Source organism: Thunnus thynnus, chromosome 12 (genome assembly GCF_963924715.1).
Source record: "Thunnus thynnus chromosome 12, fThuThy2.1, whole genome shotgun sequence".
Taxonomy (NCBI): Eukaryota; Metazoa; Chordata; class Actinopteri; order Scombriformes; family Scombridae; genus Thunnus; species Thunnus thynnus.
This window is the reverse complement of record NC_089528.1, coordinates 4,932,790-4,951,460: the sequence shown is the minus strand read 5'-3', so window position 1 is coordinate 4,951,460 and position 18,671 is coordinate 4,932,790. Positions and strand designations below refer to the sequence as shown.

General features: G+C 38.7%; 1 protein-coding gene across 3 annotated transcripts in view; it reads right to left on the bottom strand.

The window, feature by feature from the left end:
* klhl20 (kelch-like family member 20) overlaps positions 1-18,671 on the bottom strand; it is a 37,682-nt gene that overhangs the window by 6,149 nt on the left and 12,862 nt on the right. For 2 of the 3 annotated variants that reach the window (XM_067604957.1, XM_067604958.1), the window contains exon 14: positions 13,859-18,406. The exons of the other annotated variant lie outside the window; for it this stretch is intronic. In XM_067604957.1, the coding sequence (XP_067461058.1) occupies positions 18,322-18,406 (85 nt within the window). In that variant the 3' untranslated portion in view covers positions 13,859-18,321. Of the gene's footprint in view, positions 1-13,858; positions 18,407-18,671 lie in introns of those variants that run through there. 3 annotated transcript variants of the gene reach the window in all.

The window sequence follows — 18,671 nt, the reverse complement described above, 5'->3', positions numbered from 1 at the left end:
GTACACACATTGCACATGTACTATTTGCGTGTGTAGGTAGGGGTCCGTGGCACGTTTGTGCCCAGGGCCCGTGGTCATGGTAATCCGTCCATGCTTCAGTAGGGCAGAAACGTAACCTAAGTGGACATTTAAGTCACTTGCTTTACATCATGACTTATTCACTCAATCTGTGTCCCATGCACTTTGTCGCATTTCAGCCAACCTTTATTGTGTTGCATTATTATCTGTCTGTTACTGTTTGTAGTCAGTGCATAGAATTGCTGTAATGAACATAATAACATTGTCCTCCATGGTTAAGTATGATAGTTGGTCAAATATTAGCCTTCCCTACCCTCAGCCTCCTCCTATGCAGTAGCACTCACCAAGGGTTGAAATTTTAATTATTTCCGTTGTCGGTTTTCATCACTTATTCATGAAACCTTCCTGGTAAAGAAAAGCAACCTCTAGCAGATAAGTTAAGACTTCTACTCCAAGTTACTAGTATTAATAGCGAGCTTGTTAACTCGTTTGTTAGCGTGTAAGCTACATCCACACTAAGCTAGCCAAATCTAAAAAACACAGTTGAACACTGCATGTTTTCATGCTGTTTTGGTTAAGATCTTCAACCACACTGATTAGGCTTTTCAGTTTATATTATTATTCATCCTAATGAGTGAAATATATATATATATTAAATGTTATTACTCTTTTGTTCTGCTTATTCATGCTGGTTCAGTGTGGATGTAGTATTTGTCCAAACGTCTGAGCTTACATTTTTGGCATACAACACAGTAGCCCCTTTTATACAGCCCCTTCAAGGCAGAATTGCCGCGCCTTTATTCTGCCTCGCTGTTCAGTATAAAAGGTATGGACACGGAGTTGGTGGGCAGAGTTGCTCTGCCAATAAGCCGACTATGGAGGTAGTCACAGAGCCAGATCGACGTCTGTGTAAAAGGGACAGCTGGCATGGTGGGACACTGTGTTAGACGTCACACCGGCATGCTATGTAAAAGCACACACGGGGGCAGCATTATGCCGGCTTTGTTTGATTCAGTGTAAAAAACCAAAGGCAGTTTAATGACGGATCTTCTTTACGGCTATAATGCAGGATCTCTGTATTAAAGATCCTAGTGAAAGACAGCAAACACTTTCTGCAAGAGTGATCCAGCAATACACTTAGTTGTCCTCTTTACTAGGATTTTAGTCACTAGCAGTCGGATTTTTTTTCAAATCCATTCAAGTGGAATTATTTCTGTACATTTGAATTATTACATTTGATGTAGTTTTATTTTTTCTGCTAAGCATGCCTTAATGGAGGCAGTTTTGTGCTAGGTCCTAGTAACTAGCAGGAAGGATCATGTTAATATCACATCTTTTACCATGGTCTGGGGGAATACTCTTTTCTGATTGGCCGGCAAGTGTGCATTAAAACATGTATTGCACACATAGTTCAGCCTAAGTTTAATCACTGCTCTAAATTCATCTGCTATCCAACCTGTAACCATAGCAACATTAAAGAGCACAGCTGTCAAAGCTTATGAAGTTTTGAAAAATGGGATGCAGCAGAGGAAAAAGAAATGGAGAAGACAAAAAAAGAAACCAATAGAAAAACAGTACAAGGAAGTAACACCTGAAGAGCTTAAAATAACAGAGGAAGAGATGAGATTAATACAAAAAAGGCAACAAAATGGGCAGTTAATATACTGAGAAACTTTCTTTACCAAAAACAAAAGAAAACAGATTTGGAGACATACTCTGCAGTTATGCTTAATGACACCTTAGGTTTGCTTTGTGTCGGGTGGTTCTTCGGCTTCACGTTGTGCCTTAAAACCGTTAAACACACACCTACTCATTGATTATCTCTGTTCTAGCCCTACAGGCCCTACAGTGGTGGAATGACCTCCCACTGAACTCAGTACAGCAGAGTGCTGCCATACTACACTACAGGCTGAAACCCACCTTTTCAGACTACACCTAGACACCCCATGCTAGCTTTCTCATTTCTTAAAAACAAATGTAAAAAAAACTTGAACTGTAACACTTAGCATGCTTTTAGTTCTAAACTAATAAATGTTAAGTTGGAAATATGAACAGAAGGTAAACTCAAGCAGTAGTTCAGGAGAACTTGCACTTCATACATCTATGAATACAACCCAAATCCAAGATGGAGCATAATTTCCTCCTTGCTTACTGAATGTGGTGACAAGTTCATTGCTGCCACTGGTGGCCAGAAGATATATTGCAAAACTCTATGCTCCTACATCAGTGTTCTTGCAATATAGCTTCCAGACCCTAGTGGTATTTTCAACATTCATCCAATAAGCACCAAAGATCTTCCAAAAAACAAGTTCTTGTCAGTTCTAAAAAAAAAAAACTACTAAAATAACTACCACTACTAAAATGTCTGACTTCTTGAATATAAGCAGGATTAAAAGGAGGAGTAGGAGTAAAAATATCCAATGAAAAGTCTGCACTTTATATTTTTTACAGTTCCGCATGTTGTACCTCTTACCTATGTATGGTGATTTATTTGCCTGGTTTCTTTGAGCTTAGTGTCTGTAGAATTTGGCAAGTGCTGCCTTTGTAAGTATAGTATTACTGCTAACATGTTGAGCCAATTAACATGGCTTTTATTGCAGGGATCTCTGGAACACTTAAGAGTCTAAATTGGCAAATGCTGAAGCTGTAAGTGTAGTGCAGAGCTAGAGGGCTCCCTCATAAGTCATAATGCGGCAGTGTGACGGTTAACGTAGGTATAGGAACACATTATGAGATTATAGGTATTATAAAAGCCAATCTGCTCTCTTCTATGGTCATGGTTGTGATTGATTGAAGTGCAGTGCTATGGCATATGGTGTTATATAATCATGTATGTCAGTCAGTGTTAGTGGCAGCTTAAAGAGACAGAGTGCCGTCACTCCTCCCCCGATATGTATTCAAATGTCAAGTCTTTCATTTCTCAGTTTGTTTGCAAACAGAAATGTGGGAGGACTGCACATGAACATGTCAATGGATGCAGAATGTTTTGCTGCATTTTGGATCTGCTGCGCAAAACTATTCAACTCACAGGAATGAAAAACTCAACTTGGCTACAGATACTGATGTGCCAAAAAAAACCAAAAAGTGCACTTGCCAACTTTGAATGGCAAGGTCAATGAGGTCTAGTCCAAGATAAATCCAAGTCTGAGCATTTTAGGGTTGAGTCAGACTCAAGACAAGAGTCAAGAGTCCAAGCCGACTCAAGACCAAGCCAAGACACTAAAAACCAAAACAGTGTCCATTCAACAAGCCCACAACAAGTGGCATCGTCCATCTATTCCCATCTAAAATCACGACCACAACTCAGATTAAATATAATTACATCAAAATCAATTTAAAAGTTGACCATGAATGTATGACATCTTTCCATACATTTGTGTGTAAAAGCACACTTTACTTTTACATCACCTTTCAAAACAGAAGATTCAAAGTGCTTCACAGGAAGAAGAAAAGAGAAAGAGGGCGATTGAAGAGAGAGAAGACGATATATTAAACAAGGAGTTATTTATAAATGAATAAATAAATTAATATATTTTTGTTTGTTTGGGGTTTTTTTTTTAAAGTATAATAACCACAAAGTATGAGCCATGAAAAGAAGCAAAAGTCAAAGAAAACAACTGTAGGTTGGGATCAAAAGTAATCCAAAGATTTTTTTAAACTAGGTAGAACATTTTGGGCAAGTGGCAATACATGCACAGAGAGAACAACATTGGACCAAGAATTGATCCTTGTGGAACACCATGCACAGTATGAAATGGCTCAGGACAATAGTGGAACAGGTAAGTCTTTGGCCAAAAATGTCTTGAGATTGGACTCGAATACTACAGACCCGCCATAGATTGAGTACAAACCCTATTTTGGATTCTTTGGAGAATAAATGTGTACATGGTTACTTTGTTGACAGCAGCTATCTACCCAATAAACTGGCAACTCAGCTTGTATAAACATTGTTTCTTTAGTGTATTGCTATCTATCGTTGTGCTTGAGAGATCATAAATAAAGCATAAAATCGGAGTCATTGATGCATCAACACATTCTTGTAACAGCACTTAAGAGAAACATACATGCAGGTGATTTCCAGCTTGATGATCAAAGTGTAAGACATAAAGATGACCATAACTATGGAAACTCTCGGATATATTGGAATATATCCGAGAGTTGTTCATTATCGCTGAGATATGTAACCTCAGTAGAAGAGGATACTGCAGTCCTTCTGACATACATCAGCAGGTATATAACCATAAATCTCTCAACTGGGCTGTATGGTGAGTGACAAAGGGTGCTTTTAAGTTCTGCTGCTGGAGGATTTAAGTGAAAAGACCTCAGATGTACTTAATGTAATTTCTTATCCTCTAGTGGCATTAAAGTGGTATGAAGTTAGAGAGCACAATGACCTTGAGATGGTCATTTCTGATGAGTTACAACTACTTATAATGATGGAAAGAATCTCAGCAAATAGGATGTCATGTTTTCTTTGAGTTCATTATGAATGGGTTAAATCCCAATTTGTTTTTCTATTTTAATTCACAACTGTAGTTTAATGTGTTTCTTGTGTTAAAGTTTCCATCATTTACACACCAAACACTGTAATAGTTTTCAGCCAGATACTGAATCTCAGGGACTTTACTAACCACAGAGCAGGATCCCTGCTGAGAGACAGCTGATTAAAGATCTCTAATACATTCAGACATTCAGTACTCCAGCTTTTGTGTGGTTGGCGATGGATGTGTGGGAGGGGGGGTAGTCTCACTGATTGTCGATCCTTATCATTTGTTTACCAGGGCCAGAGTCTATGATTGGAGTACTAATAGTGAATGTGCTTCCATATCCTCAGCTTTAATGGAAAATAAATGGTAGATAATGCAGAGTCAATTCTTTTTAAAAAGACATGATTAAACTTTGTTTTGGGAATCAGGATATTGAGATGCCTCTATGTGCACAGCACGAAAACATTTTTCTGTGGGCTGAAAACCAAACTGAGCTGTGTTTTGTTTACTCTCATGTTTTTTGAACAGGGCAGCTCTCACAGTTAGTCATCTCATAACTAAGAAATAACACTCTATTACAGAAGTTAAAACTAGATCCTCACAGAGACCCCTCTGTTCATAAAAGAGGTATAACTTGTGAAATTCATTCAAAACTTTGTGGTCATGAAGTGCAGGGAAATTATAGCCAGTACAAAGTCAGATGGGGACAAAAGAAATGGGGCTGTACTTAGGTACAGTGGTGCTTTGAGCGAAATGCTAAAGTTGTCATGCTAACATGCTCACAATGAAAAAGCTAACATGCTCATGATTAGCAGATATAATGTTTACATTGTTCATCTTAGTTTAGCATGTCAGCATGCTAACATTCGCTAATTAGCACTAAATACTAAGAACAGCTGAGGTGGATGGAAATATCATTAGTTTTGAAGCTTTTAGTCATGAATGAAAACATTGGAAAAATTAAAAAATTTGACCTGATGATGGTGCTTGAGGAAAGGTGAAGAGTATACCAAAGTCAGCAGGATTCGTCCTCTGGGGACCATCAATCTGTCTGTAAAAAATGTGGTACCAATCCATTTTGTAAATGTTTATAGTTCACAGGAAAAGTGAAAAATTGGACATGCTGGTGAGGAAAAGTCAAGCAGTCACCAAGTCATTAAAAATAATCCTCTGGGGACCATGAATGTCTGTTTCAAATTTCATAACCATAACCAACCATGAGCAGCTACTAGCTGGCTCTGTGTTTCTTTACTCTTTACTACAAGAAGCCCTTCTGGTGTGTGTGAGTGCTCTTTTAGTCATAGCCCTGTGGTTTAGAGTGGTCCACATTGTTGTTCATCAGCCCCAAATGTCTAGAGAAGCTGGGGATATAGCACAGTTATCAGTGGGCCCATGTGTTGACAGCTGGCGTCTGTGAAGACCTGTTAATGCTACTCTTATGATTAGAGGAGCGTAGTTACCCTGTAGGTGCAACGCTATTGGAAATCAGCACTGACAAAAGAGTAATGCCTGCACACTTTCTCACTTAACACTTAAAAAGTATATATATACTGTATATATTAAGTATATATATCATCCCTGGCTATTACTGGAATATCTTCCTTGAGAACTTCAGATTACATCAAGACTCAACATAAATATAAATGAAGCTTTGGTGAAAGTTCAATAAGAAAGAGCTTTTCTCTCATGTTCTGCCTTTATTCCTCCCTGGATGAATTTCTGCTATTTCTTCCTGTTTTAATTCTCTTTATCACTTCTCCGTTCCCACACTGTCAAAGTCCCTACATTCACAATTCACTATTTCTACCTGCCCCGAACCAATCAGTCTCTAGATGCCCATCACCACCATGATCTCCAGGATGTCCAGTTTCCATCAACCACCTGCTGGATTTACTGCACCACCACCAAAGTCTAGTCTCCGGGGGATCATGTCCTATCTCCAATCTTCACATCAGCCTACACTAAATGAAGATGCTTCACTGCCAAAGTCTTTTTCTGTTGCTTACCTCATACCTAAAAATTCTCATACACTTCCAATTGATATCTCCTTATTTAAATAAACATTGCAACACTCAGGGAGGCTTTTGTGATGTTAAAGTTGCTTTACCTAATTTTTTTTTTTTGGCCATTTGGGGACAGCAAAATAAGCTGAAATCACAACATCTGAGATATTATCACCTTATAAAGTGGTAAGTGGCGAATGTGTTAGCTATTTACACATCCAGCAGACACATCCTGCAGGCATTAGCAGTCATTTGGTGTCGTGTTTCTGGCCACCTGAAGAACATTCATGGTTTTTTTTTTTTTGGTCTCTGCCAATTCCTGAGGGAAATATCTGGCTCTTTAGCTGCTAAATGCTCCACTATGTTCACCTGCTAGTTGCTAACTTTGTCAGTTTGTCTGTCATTCAGTGGTAGGCAGGTAGTGTTCAGTAGGAAGCAGTTGATGAGGGCTTTCAAACATAACCTTTGTTATTAATACCTGTGCTTTTCCTACTTTAATTGTCTGCTGTGAAAAAGGTCTGTGATGCACACACAAGTTAAAAGCAAGTACATGACAATGAGAGGTCAAATGATCTGAATGTCACTTTAAATTTGCAGCAGACAAAGTCTTTTCTTTGCTTCTTTAACATCTGTGTTGGCTTTATTTCTGCCAGGTACCTCAGACGAGATACCATTACGAGGTAGACAGTTCATCAAGCTGAGTGAGAGTTTTGGCAGAGTGCCTCAAGGTGAAAGAGTTGCATATTGTAGCTTTCAGTTCTTTGATAATAAACCCTCAAGTGTACGTGTTAAGAGATGAGTCACTGTCCTGTCATTGTTTTCCTTGTCTGAAGATGTTATTTTTTTGTGATTGTTTCATTTAGTTTTTGCTTTATAGCAAAAGGAAAATGTCTTAAGTGTTAAATCAATGTTCCTAAAATTCATTCTGCTTTAAATACAGAGAGAAAGTCTTAAAAGCAACAGTTTGAACTCTCAGCTTAATCAGGGGGTTTCTCAAGCTTTATTAATAACATCCACTATTTTTTTAGTGTCCAACAGCTCCATGCAAATTTTTTAATTTACAATTGGACTCCTCAGAGGGAGTTCCTCTTATCATCAACGTTGACCCAGACCAATTTGCAGCAGGCCGTCTCTAAATCATTAGGAAAGTCGACTGCTTAATCAGCCTCTCATCATGATAATCAACACTCATCATTCAGTGACCTTCATGGTGTTTTTGAGGATGAGGAGCTGTGCGGGAGAGTACCCCAGGACCTCATCTAATAAAAGAGCATAGTCCAACTCTGATTTGACTTTTTACCATGATAATGTCTTCACAATGTTATTCAATTACTATGCCTTGCTACAGTATGCTTATGTATAGGTCCTCAAAAATAACAATAAATGAAACTAAGGTTAATATGTTAATACTGTACAGCAGTGGCGGCTGGTGACTCAAAAAATTGGGGACGACAGGAGGAAAACCAACATGGAATCTTACAACAAACCACATCATACTATATCATTGTCCCCCCATCTGATGAAATTGGAGGGGTGGGGGACAATTTTATACACCAATAAAACAATATGCTTTAAAAACAAAAACACCTGAGTGGTGAAAAGGCTGCTTCTTTAAAGACATTTATACATATTGTTTCTAAACAAAGAAGTGCACCTTTTTGGCCGTGCAGTGGTTCTGAATGTGTCATTTTACCCACAAAGTGAAATTCAAATTTCATGACAGTTGAATGATCAATTGAATGACAGAAAGGCATTCTCCATTTAGTTCTGTTTTTAATAAACACACTCAAAACTGTATACTAATCTCAATACTAATACTAATCCCATATCTTACACAACTAAATGCATGATGCAGAATGAATGCACGGGCAGTGGTGGTCTAAAGGTTGGAGAAATGAGCTTTCGACTGGAAGGTTGTCAGTCGTCAGATAAATCTGGGTGGGGAAAGTGAGAAACTGCTCCAGTGGAGCTTCTCAGTGGCCAGCAGATCAGACTGTGGTTGTACTGGGCAGCTTCCAGGTGTGAATGTCTGTTACTGTGTGAATGTGATCTGCCAAAGAGAGGCTTCCTCTCAGTGAAAACTTCCCTGATTAAATAAAAGGTTAAAAAAAAGATCTCAGTATTTGTGCATAAATTTACTTTAGTACAAACTTTGGAACAGATCCTAATTCTGCTGCTCTTCTGAGTAGCTTCTGCAAACACTGCAAAGTCAGAGGACACTTGTGATGCTGCATCTCATACTTGTTAGGTCCAATCTAATACTTGCAGATATAATATAGTATTGTATATAAAAAGCCAGATCAACATAACCTTCCCCCTCTTAACTGCACATCTTCTGTTCCAATGTTTTCTCTATGGAGGAGCTGCTCAATAACAGGACAGAGTGGGCAGAAGGTCGTACTTCTGGCTCAGTGTTTAAGTTCTAACTGCCAACGAGATGCTGTAAAAAACCCCAGCAACACAACATATTAAATATATCCCATATACATACTGGAAGCATAAGCTAGCTCCAGCTGAGCCACAATCTAAGATAAGTGCATTTCAAATTGTTTGGACTCTTGCCCAGAGCAAAGTTTTCATGCTTTAGTGTATATTTTAGAGTAAGGGTGTGTCTTCTGGGACAGACACAGTAAGCAGGTGATTGCTCAGTAAAGATTCGCCTGCAGCTATTGGCTCAGCACATTTATGAGACAGTAAAAGGAGAACGAGAAGGGGAGACAGAAAGAGGAGTGGTGCTGAAACACAAGGAGAGAGAGAGAGGGGCAGACATGCACATACAGTAGGTCTCTCTCTCTTCTTCTGACTGTGTTTGTGGCTGTGTTTGTCCATCCTTAGTTGTGCTGGGATTTGGTACACAGCAGAGCGGAGCATATATAGAAAGCCTATTGACCTTTAATTCTTCACTGCTTGCACTCAAGCCAAGCACTGCACAATTGGAATTTTGTTTGAGAGCCTCTTGTGGGAGCCTCATTTCTTTTTTTTCAAAATATGTTGGGATGACTTGCAGCATTAATTACTTTGGCTGTAAAACCCAAACAAATCTGTGTCAGAATAGACAGTAACATCCACACAATTAAGAGGTAACACTCTCTAATAAGGTGCATATAAAGGCATTATAAATAATATAGCATTTATAAAGTGTTTGAGTTATGACTAATGGCTTTATTTATGGTTAATACATTATTTAGTAAAGCTTTGCAGATCAGTAATGAGACCTTAACAACTTTTGGGTTACTGGGTTGTGAAAAATCACTTTAACAGGTGACAGGTTTACTAGAAAGTGCTTACAATAAGCCATTACTTACAACTTATAAATCTTTCATGAAGGGTGCCTTATTAAAACTAAGTTCCACTAAACCTTTTGATGGTTCATTAAAGCCCCTGAAAATTAGTTTTTGGCCTTGCTACATAAGAAACAACTTCACAACTGTCATTTGAAAATTGTTGAAAAATCCTGATTGGTTTACGTGATTTTTCAGCCTCACTCATTTCAAATCATTGACTAGACTACAGACAAAAATATGCATATATTCATTCAGACCTTTTAAATAAAATTCCACATCATATAAAGTCTGTCAAGCAGTTAAACAACCCTCAAACTGTGGTAATAATAATAATAATAATGGTAAGTACTTTTTATTTTATTAATTCAACGCCTATTCCTAACATGACATCACCAATCTTTTTCTGTGGTGAAGGTTTAACAGTTACTATTAGTTGTTCAGTATGTCACCAGTACATTTCTCAAAAAGGGCGAGGTGATATGGTTGATATCATCAGAATGTTTCTAATATTAGTATCATCATATTATGGGTATTGTAGGCAAAACCATGTACTGTACTGCATAAAATGCTCAAATTGATGTCAAACACAATTCACTGTATTTGCTGGGTCATACATTCATTTGTCTGAACTGGGAGGAAATTTGTCAGCTGCAGTGACTTTATGTGGAAGTGTATGAGCTGAATAGACGTGTTCGGTTTCATGACACTGAATGTCTCTCAGTCTTACAGGCTACAAACACTTTTTTGTGCTCAAAATAAGAATAGTTAATCCAGCAGGCTGCGAGGAAACTTTACCTGTGGTTCACCCAAGTGTCTTCAGTAATGGGTACTTTAAGCCCCAAAAGTATTGTTATTATCAAGCATATCACTGTGATATGTGAGTTCTTCATTCTCTGCAATCTTAGATTTTTTTTTCTTTTTCTTTAAATTCTTTTAGAAGTTTCATTACTCTTTGGAGGGCAGCAGTACGAAAACAATCTAGACCTTGAAGGTATTTTGTAATCTGGTGTTAAACTGAAGTAAGGACTTATTAAAGGGAAACTTGTCTTTTAGGGAAAACTAATTTTGATACAATTAAGCTTTATGTGTTCTACTGGGACACAACATGGCTGCCTCCCAGTCAGGTGTCCATATGAACAGTGAAATCATTCGCTGTAATCATTCCTCCTGTTCATACTGGCTATTAAAAGATCCCCTTTAAATGTGCTTTCAATGTCAGTGATGGAGGCCAAAATCAACAGTGAGTCCACATGGTCATTTAGTGCAAAAATGCATTTAAAAGTTGATGTGAAGCTTATATGAGGCTTCATCAGTCTGAGTTAGTCATATCAAGTGGATATCTGCCACATTTACAGTCTGTTTAGCATCAAATTCCCTCATTGTGTTTCCTCGGACAGTGTTTCTCTGTTGAGCTGCAGTGGAAGTATAGTAACAAAAAGAGGGACTTTGGCACTAAAAAGACTGTAAGACTCATTTGGACGATTGAAGCTTCATATTAGCTTCAGATAAACTTTTAAATACATTTTTGCACAGAAGGAGGGCTGCAGATTTTGTCCCCCATCATGCTAAATCCAGTATGCCTGACTAGCAGACTGATGCAGACCAGCCAACAGGCTCATACTGGACCAGGCTGGCCTGAGGTCTGCTAAGCGGAACTGATCCTAGAGGCCAAACTGGCCCTAGTCTGCATCTACATATCAAGCATCTGGCAGCTATGTATGAGCCAGAAGTGATACTAATTTGTTCCTATGGTACCAGAACAGAGATAAAAGGACCAACACACAGTCTACAGGACCCCCAGGTAGTAAACAGTCTTTATAATTTGAAGGATCAAAATGATGTTGAGACACTGCATTTAACATTTTTGAAGAATGTGTTGACCTGAAAGAATTTGGTGCTTAAGTGAAGGCAGCACACATCACTGATACACCATAACAAGCCAATGTTTAATGTCTGACCTGCTGCTGCTGTCTACATAGCATATGTGATAATACACATATAGAGCCAGAATAGAAAGCCATTTTACATAATACACGAATGGATTGAGCTAACAAATGAGAGCCTGTGGCAGAAGTGAGCAGCGTGTCTGTGTAGTAAATCATGAATTTAAAAAAAACTTAATTTCCTCAAAATAACTGCTTCAGTTTATAAGCCTCTAATGAGGAACATAAAATGTAATTAATTATCGTGTCCAAAAAAAAAAAAAAAAAAGGGGGGGACAAAATGACTAACTGACGACAGAAAGAAATGTCTGTCTCACATAACAGAAAAAAAATATAACAGGAAAAAGAAACAACACTCCAAAACTCCAAATTCCATCTTTTCCCTCAGGAGCAGAACTTTAGAAAGAACTGAATCCCTGAAGCGAACTTTTTCTGTTTGTTGTGTTATCTGACCAACTGAGACTGAACATCCATCTTTCTTCTCTTCTGACATTTGGACAAAAATCATTTCAGCAGATTGGAGCCACAGAGAGAGCTACTGATCTGTATCCAAATCAAAGTCCTCTTCTGGCGCTCTACTCTGCCCCACAAAAACAGTGGATGCATTTTGTGAGAGCAAAACCGTTTACACACAAACACACACACAAAAACCACTTTAAGAGTACAGGCACAGACCCAGGAATAAAGTGATATACATACATCAGTACATCTTAAGCAAAACAGAAGCAAATGAGACAAAATTTGAAAGCATTTTAAGCATTTCATCTTTGAAATGGTTTTTATTTCTTAACATCTAGTGAATACTGAATTTAATGACAAGTTTCCTTCATTTGCTTCTCATGATTGAGCAGTTTGATTAGAGCTTTACTGTATCTTAAAGGACAAATGGTGCATGAGGGAAATGCGGCTCTAGCTATGGTGGATATAAAAAATAAAATTGTTAATAGTGTTGTGCTACGTAAACACAAAAGCTGCTACAGTCTGGAGTGACACAGACTGCTCTCACTTTATCTCTGCCAGAGCTCTTGCATGCTTCAGTGACATTTGCAAATAAATAAAACATCTTAAGGTAGTATTTTAAAGGCTTGTTGAAAAGAAATAGTTTTGAGAGAGTTTGAAAAGTGATCTAAAGATTCATCGGGGGGGGGAGGGAGGGTGAGCTCCATACTTGTATAGATCACATGATAATTACTGAACCCTCTTCATGACAACTGAGCAAACTCTTCTGCTGATTAAGACTATGAGATGTATTTGAAAGCCCCAGAAAAAGTTAGGAGGGGGGCAACACTGCAGTTAAAAATCAATTAAAAATAAATCAATAAAACTTTAAATATCCCAGTGGCTTGTAAAATATAATGTGACTTCAATGAGCTTGAAAAAAGAAACTAGACAGAGCCTTCGTTTGTTCGGTCTCTACAGTCATAGTCTGGGTGTTTATGTCGTTCTGGTGCGGGTCCACGGATACTTTGTTGCTCCGTATATCATTGCACAGCTGTACTGAGCACAGCTGCATGATTCATTCCAGGTGACATCACATTAGAAACTAAAACCTGCCCAACACCAGAATTTACATTGAGCTGTTAGTCATTTTAAACAGTCAACACAAACAGTCTCCCTGAGCTGACAATCCGCCTTCAATTTGTAACTAATTTGTCATTTTCTGTTATGTACAAATAAGTTTTATCTGAACGTAGGGCTTCCAGCTGAGAGGCAGTATTGTGCCGTATCCCAGTCAAATCACCACAGCGGCTGTCATCGTCTCCCAGGAGTTGTAGCACTGTTCACGGTCTGTGGAGCAGCTCCAGGATTTGTCTCGGGCTGGTGTCATTATTGTCTCAGCAACACAGCTTTAAAAAGTGACTGGTACAATCCTTACTAAAAGAGTAGATTTTATTTCTATGGGAATATCATAGAAATAAAATCTAATTCTATAATATGGTAGATTTTGCCTTTAATGATGAGTGTTTCGCCTGCATAGATATTTGTTTGTGCATTTCATGCTTTATACACACACACACTATCCCTAAACAAATAAAAATTAAATGAATAAATTGTCTTTTTCTCTTTTCATCATAGTCTTGTTATACAGTAGATCTCACAAAGAATCTGACACATTTTGGTTGTTTTTTTCCAGGGAAAAAGTTTAATCCTTGTCATAGTGAACATTGTGAGTCCAGAGCTGCTGCTGCTGTGATCACAGCTGAAATCTGACACATGAAAACAAACACCAGAGATCACAACCATGTTTGGGTGACGTGTTGGACATACTGCACAGAGACTACTCCAAATAAGATATCTGAATATAGGCTACTGACTGAAGGCTGGTTACTTCTGTTCATCACAATCACAATGCATCATTAGTAGCTTACATGATTCAAGGGAAACTCCACTCAGTTTGGGAAACAAATACAGTCTTGCTGGTCTCTGACCGCCTAGTCATTATTTGTTAACTCAACAAAAAAATATTGCCAGAGTGGAAAAAAACTAAAGACAAGAGTTGAAGATGTCGAGGGGAAAAATGTCAGTGCAGGTAAAATGAGGCATTTTCTGGAGATGAGGGTACATTCTCTGTGTCTGTTCCATGTATCTTTAAATGTAGTGATTTGGAAGATTTCAGATAAATTATGGACTAACTGTGCCTTTGTGGGTTGAGGAATTCACTGCACTTTGTAAGCTATAAATAAATCATATAAAAACTCAAGGTTTTTCTGAGGCCATGAAAAGTTGACATTTGGGAAAAACATGGTTCTCACAGTAATGCAATGTTATATTAAACAGTAACCAGGCTGTCTAGGACTAAAGCAATAACATGTATGAACTCTTGAACTGAGTGGTACTTCCTTGTAATTCTTGTGGCAGTGAAAAATAATATTTTCAGGGGGAACAGTTTTCAAGAGGCAGGCACACACAGTTGGCGAGTCAGCATAACTTTTGCTTCCAACACATAGTGATATCACTTTTATTTTTGATAGAAACTGGGCGATATGTAGGATGTGTTGCAGAGACTTTCTCCAATGTTAGCAGAAATGGTTCAATTTTACATTTCAAGTGAGCATCAGCATATATGACTGCAAAACATCCCACAGCATAGACATTCATTACCAACATAAAGACTTGCATCACAACATTATGAGACTTAACAGTGAACCTGTGACTTGAAAACCCCCCACTAGCATAGTGAACTAAACCCAACTAAAATCTAGATTTGCCATATTATTGAACGTTAATACCGATATTCACGTACGGACCTGCTCGCTCATGAAAATGTGGTGACTTTAATGCATAACAACTGCTGCCACTTGCTATATAAACTCTTGTTACAGCGATGCATTTGTTCCTCTCACACACACACACACACTTTAAAGTGCAGAACTGTGATGAACTGTGTGTGACACGAAGCAAGTCGATTCATGTTGCATCTATGAAATAAATCCACTTCTGCACAGCATCAAGACCGTCATTCTCAGTGCACGGCCTGAAATGTCAGATTCAAAACTTAACCTATGATGATTTTAGAGTTTTTTTTTCCCCCGTATCTGGAAAGTTTCAACGCCCATATAAAATATAATTAAGAAAAAAAAAAAAGATAAAATCTAAAATACATTTCCAATCACAGTGCAATAAATTCTGAGATTTATCCAAAACCAATGTCACCATCTACTCCATGTCTGTTTCACATTGAGCTAATAAGGTCAGTTGTACAACCAGTGACCACTAAGGAAACTGCAAATCTCTTTATCAGCAGCACTATTACCGTCCTCCAGCAGGTGGTGCCATTGAACTGTGCTGCATACGACAGCACAATAACACAAATACTATGCTGACTGTGAAAGCAGAACAACCAGGACCTGTGTCTTAAAACCCCGTGACTGTGTGAAAACAAAAACGAGTGCTACAGAAGGATTTGTCTGTCAATTGTGAAGCTTGTAACAGAAATCCAATTACAGACGCTGAGTTTAATGCTCCTCCATTTCCTCTCTGGATTTTCAGAGATACTATGGGGCTTAATAAAACACAGAAATCTACAGGTGTTATGTGAAATAATGCAAAAACCACCGGTACTCAATTGCTGAAGTCATATCTAATATACTGATAAATACAGTTTATATTAACAATTCTGAGCTGAATGTGAAATACACCCCGCTTGTAGTGCTGCCTGAATCAATCACTAGGAAGTGATCGGCATCTTAAATGGATGGCCAAAAAAATTGCTTCATTTCTGTCCTAAAATATTTACAAGTTCATAAAATGTCATGTGTGATGCTGAGCTTATTTCTCGCACCGTGGGCTTACTGCAACTCTTCTTTTCCGCCAGGATGTGTCTGTGGACAGTTTTGAATTTAGGATTTCTCTTCTAGTTTGACTTTGGTACAGAAATACAAAGTTAGGTAACTTATGCGTTACGTAATGAGACAGACATCAAATAATCCATGTGTACATTGCAGATCACTGGCTCCAGTGCTCAGTGCCAGCATATAAGCAGGTATAAGTGATTTTATGACTGAGGCAGTGAAAGTAATCTAATATTTTAAAGCAATATGTTTGTATTATATTTTGTTTACCAATCTCCACAGGGCAAGCCTTGTGATATTCTATATTTTTCTTATTGTCAACAAATCCCATGAAAAGACCCAAAACCAACAATGATCTACTAACAAGTATTGTGTGTCTATGAAAGCCTGATACATTTTATTCCTCTGTGTCATAAAGTTCCATTTTTGTCCAAGAACTATTAAAACACATCAATGAGTCACACTGGTGCACTGGGTGACATGTTCTTTCATTACCATGAACACACATGGACTGTAGTTTATTTTGACTCAGTCTCACACACACACCGTCCTGTCCTGGAATACTCACTAGAGCACCGAATAAGGATTAATCCACAGCTGAAAATAGTCCCCAATAAATGCACTATTTCCTCCTGTTTTTAGCACAGTTCACAAAAACTACAGTGGGCAGCTGAGCGTTTTTTAAAAGCTGAAGTATATGTTTTTACAGATTAATGTCTTCAGTAGGAATAAATGGCTGAGGAAGTGGGCGGAGAGTGGAAAGATGAACATCGCTGGTTTTGTTCCTTTCATGGGATTTGATGACAATAATAAGAAAAATACAGAATATTGCCAGTATTATCCTTAAAAGCTCACTTTTTCCACCTCTGGGGTGAGGCTGATGTATGACACTATTATGGCCTCAGTACGCTTCAAACAAAGTGCTTGTCGGATCATTTTACAGTTTCTGAAACTCTTTCTGATGGCAGAATCCAGGAGCCTTCGCTCAACTATTTTTATAACTGTTTGAAACATATAAGTGGCATTTGGGTCCAGTTAGTACAACGACTGACTAGGTGTACCAGGTGTGTGAAGGTGAGAAAGTAGGCAGAGTCATCACATGGAGACTACAAAGACACACACAGACACAGGGCTCTGGGAGATAATGTAGGTTTTTGGGACAGATGATTTTGCCTTTCGATGTGGTTGGCCATCATAGTCCATTTAAAGCATATCGAGACATTAGGATTGAGCACTGGAGTCAAGAATCAACTGGTGACAAAAATTGGATGATTTTGGAGTCTAAGACCTTTTCATTGAAGGGGTAAGATGGAGAAGAAGACAACATCGACAGCATATGAACTAAAATCCAAGGTAACAAACAGCTACAGTAGCACCGTGTAAAGTGCGGCATCCCATTCAACAACTGAAAGTTAGGGAGAAACTGTTGAGTGGCACTGTCTTCCTCATACTCATCCTTCTCCTGTTAACCATCTTCCCTGGTGACAATGACCAGTGAAAGACATGTTTTTTTTCCATCTCTGGATATCCAGATGCCTTCATTCTACTGTTTAATGCTACATGAAGCCCAGAGACATAACAGCCTCAGTTGAGATGTATGCTTCGCAGCCTGGACTAAAGCTATGTAGAGACAGGATGAGAGAGCGTGGACTGACTTCTGACGGTCAGTATGTCACGTTGTGTCTCCAGGAAATAATCAACCTCAACAATGAACAGAAAGTTTGCTGGTCCGCTGGTTGCTGTACTTTGTTTTGTTTCAGTCATTCAGGGCGGTACTTGCTTGCCAGAAATTAGGGAAAGACAGCTGGAAAGACTGAAAAAAGAAGCCATCTTCCGGTGACCTGATACTGAACTTCTCTGCTCCTCTGAACCTCAGAAACATATGATAGTCTCCCCCGGCAGCAGTCTCAGTCAAGTCCCATTTTGACAGAGTAGCTTGGGGGAAGAATATATAGTGAGGTCACCGGAGAAGGACTTGTAACTGCCAGTCCTCTCCAAACTGGAGGCTTCATGGTAGACTTCTGCTCTCAGTGCACTTCATGGTGACCGTGGTCAATCACTGAAGACAACAAGGGTTTTCAAAGTTAATGACCTCACAGTTGGGTTGGGATGAACTAGAGTTCAAAAGTTTGTTCCACTTTCTGTCTCGTTTCTCTCCAAGATTCCTCTCAACCTCGCATGGATAACATAACAGCGTCTCTTTCGGAGGCACGAGAGTCAGTGAAAAGAGGCATCCGTTGCAACGTGACGAGAAGCGTGTGTGTGTATGAGTGTGTGGGGGAGTGGTGGTGGTGTTACCATATGTGGGATTCACAGTGAGTCATTTTAATGACACCCACCCCTCCACCTAGCCGGCGGTAGTTCATTCCTCCATACAACCTAGAAAGAGGTGACAGTCATATGATGAGGGAGGAAAGGTGCAATTGTTCTGTTGTGCAGTATAGTTAATACAGGTGATCTGAGAGAGCATGCATTCACCCTAAATTAATCTAAATCTCAGCAGTTTCATTCTAAAGTTTTTCTCTGTAACTCCCACCCTCAGCTCTCCTTTCCATAAAAACTGAATACTTTTGACTGCAAACAAGAGCAGTTTGTAAATGTGAATGATAAAAGTTGGAAATGTGAAACTTGGTGAAAAAAGGTT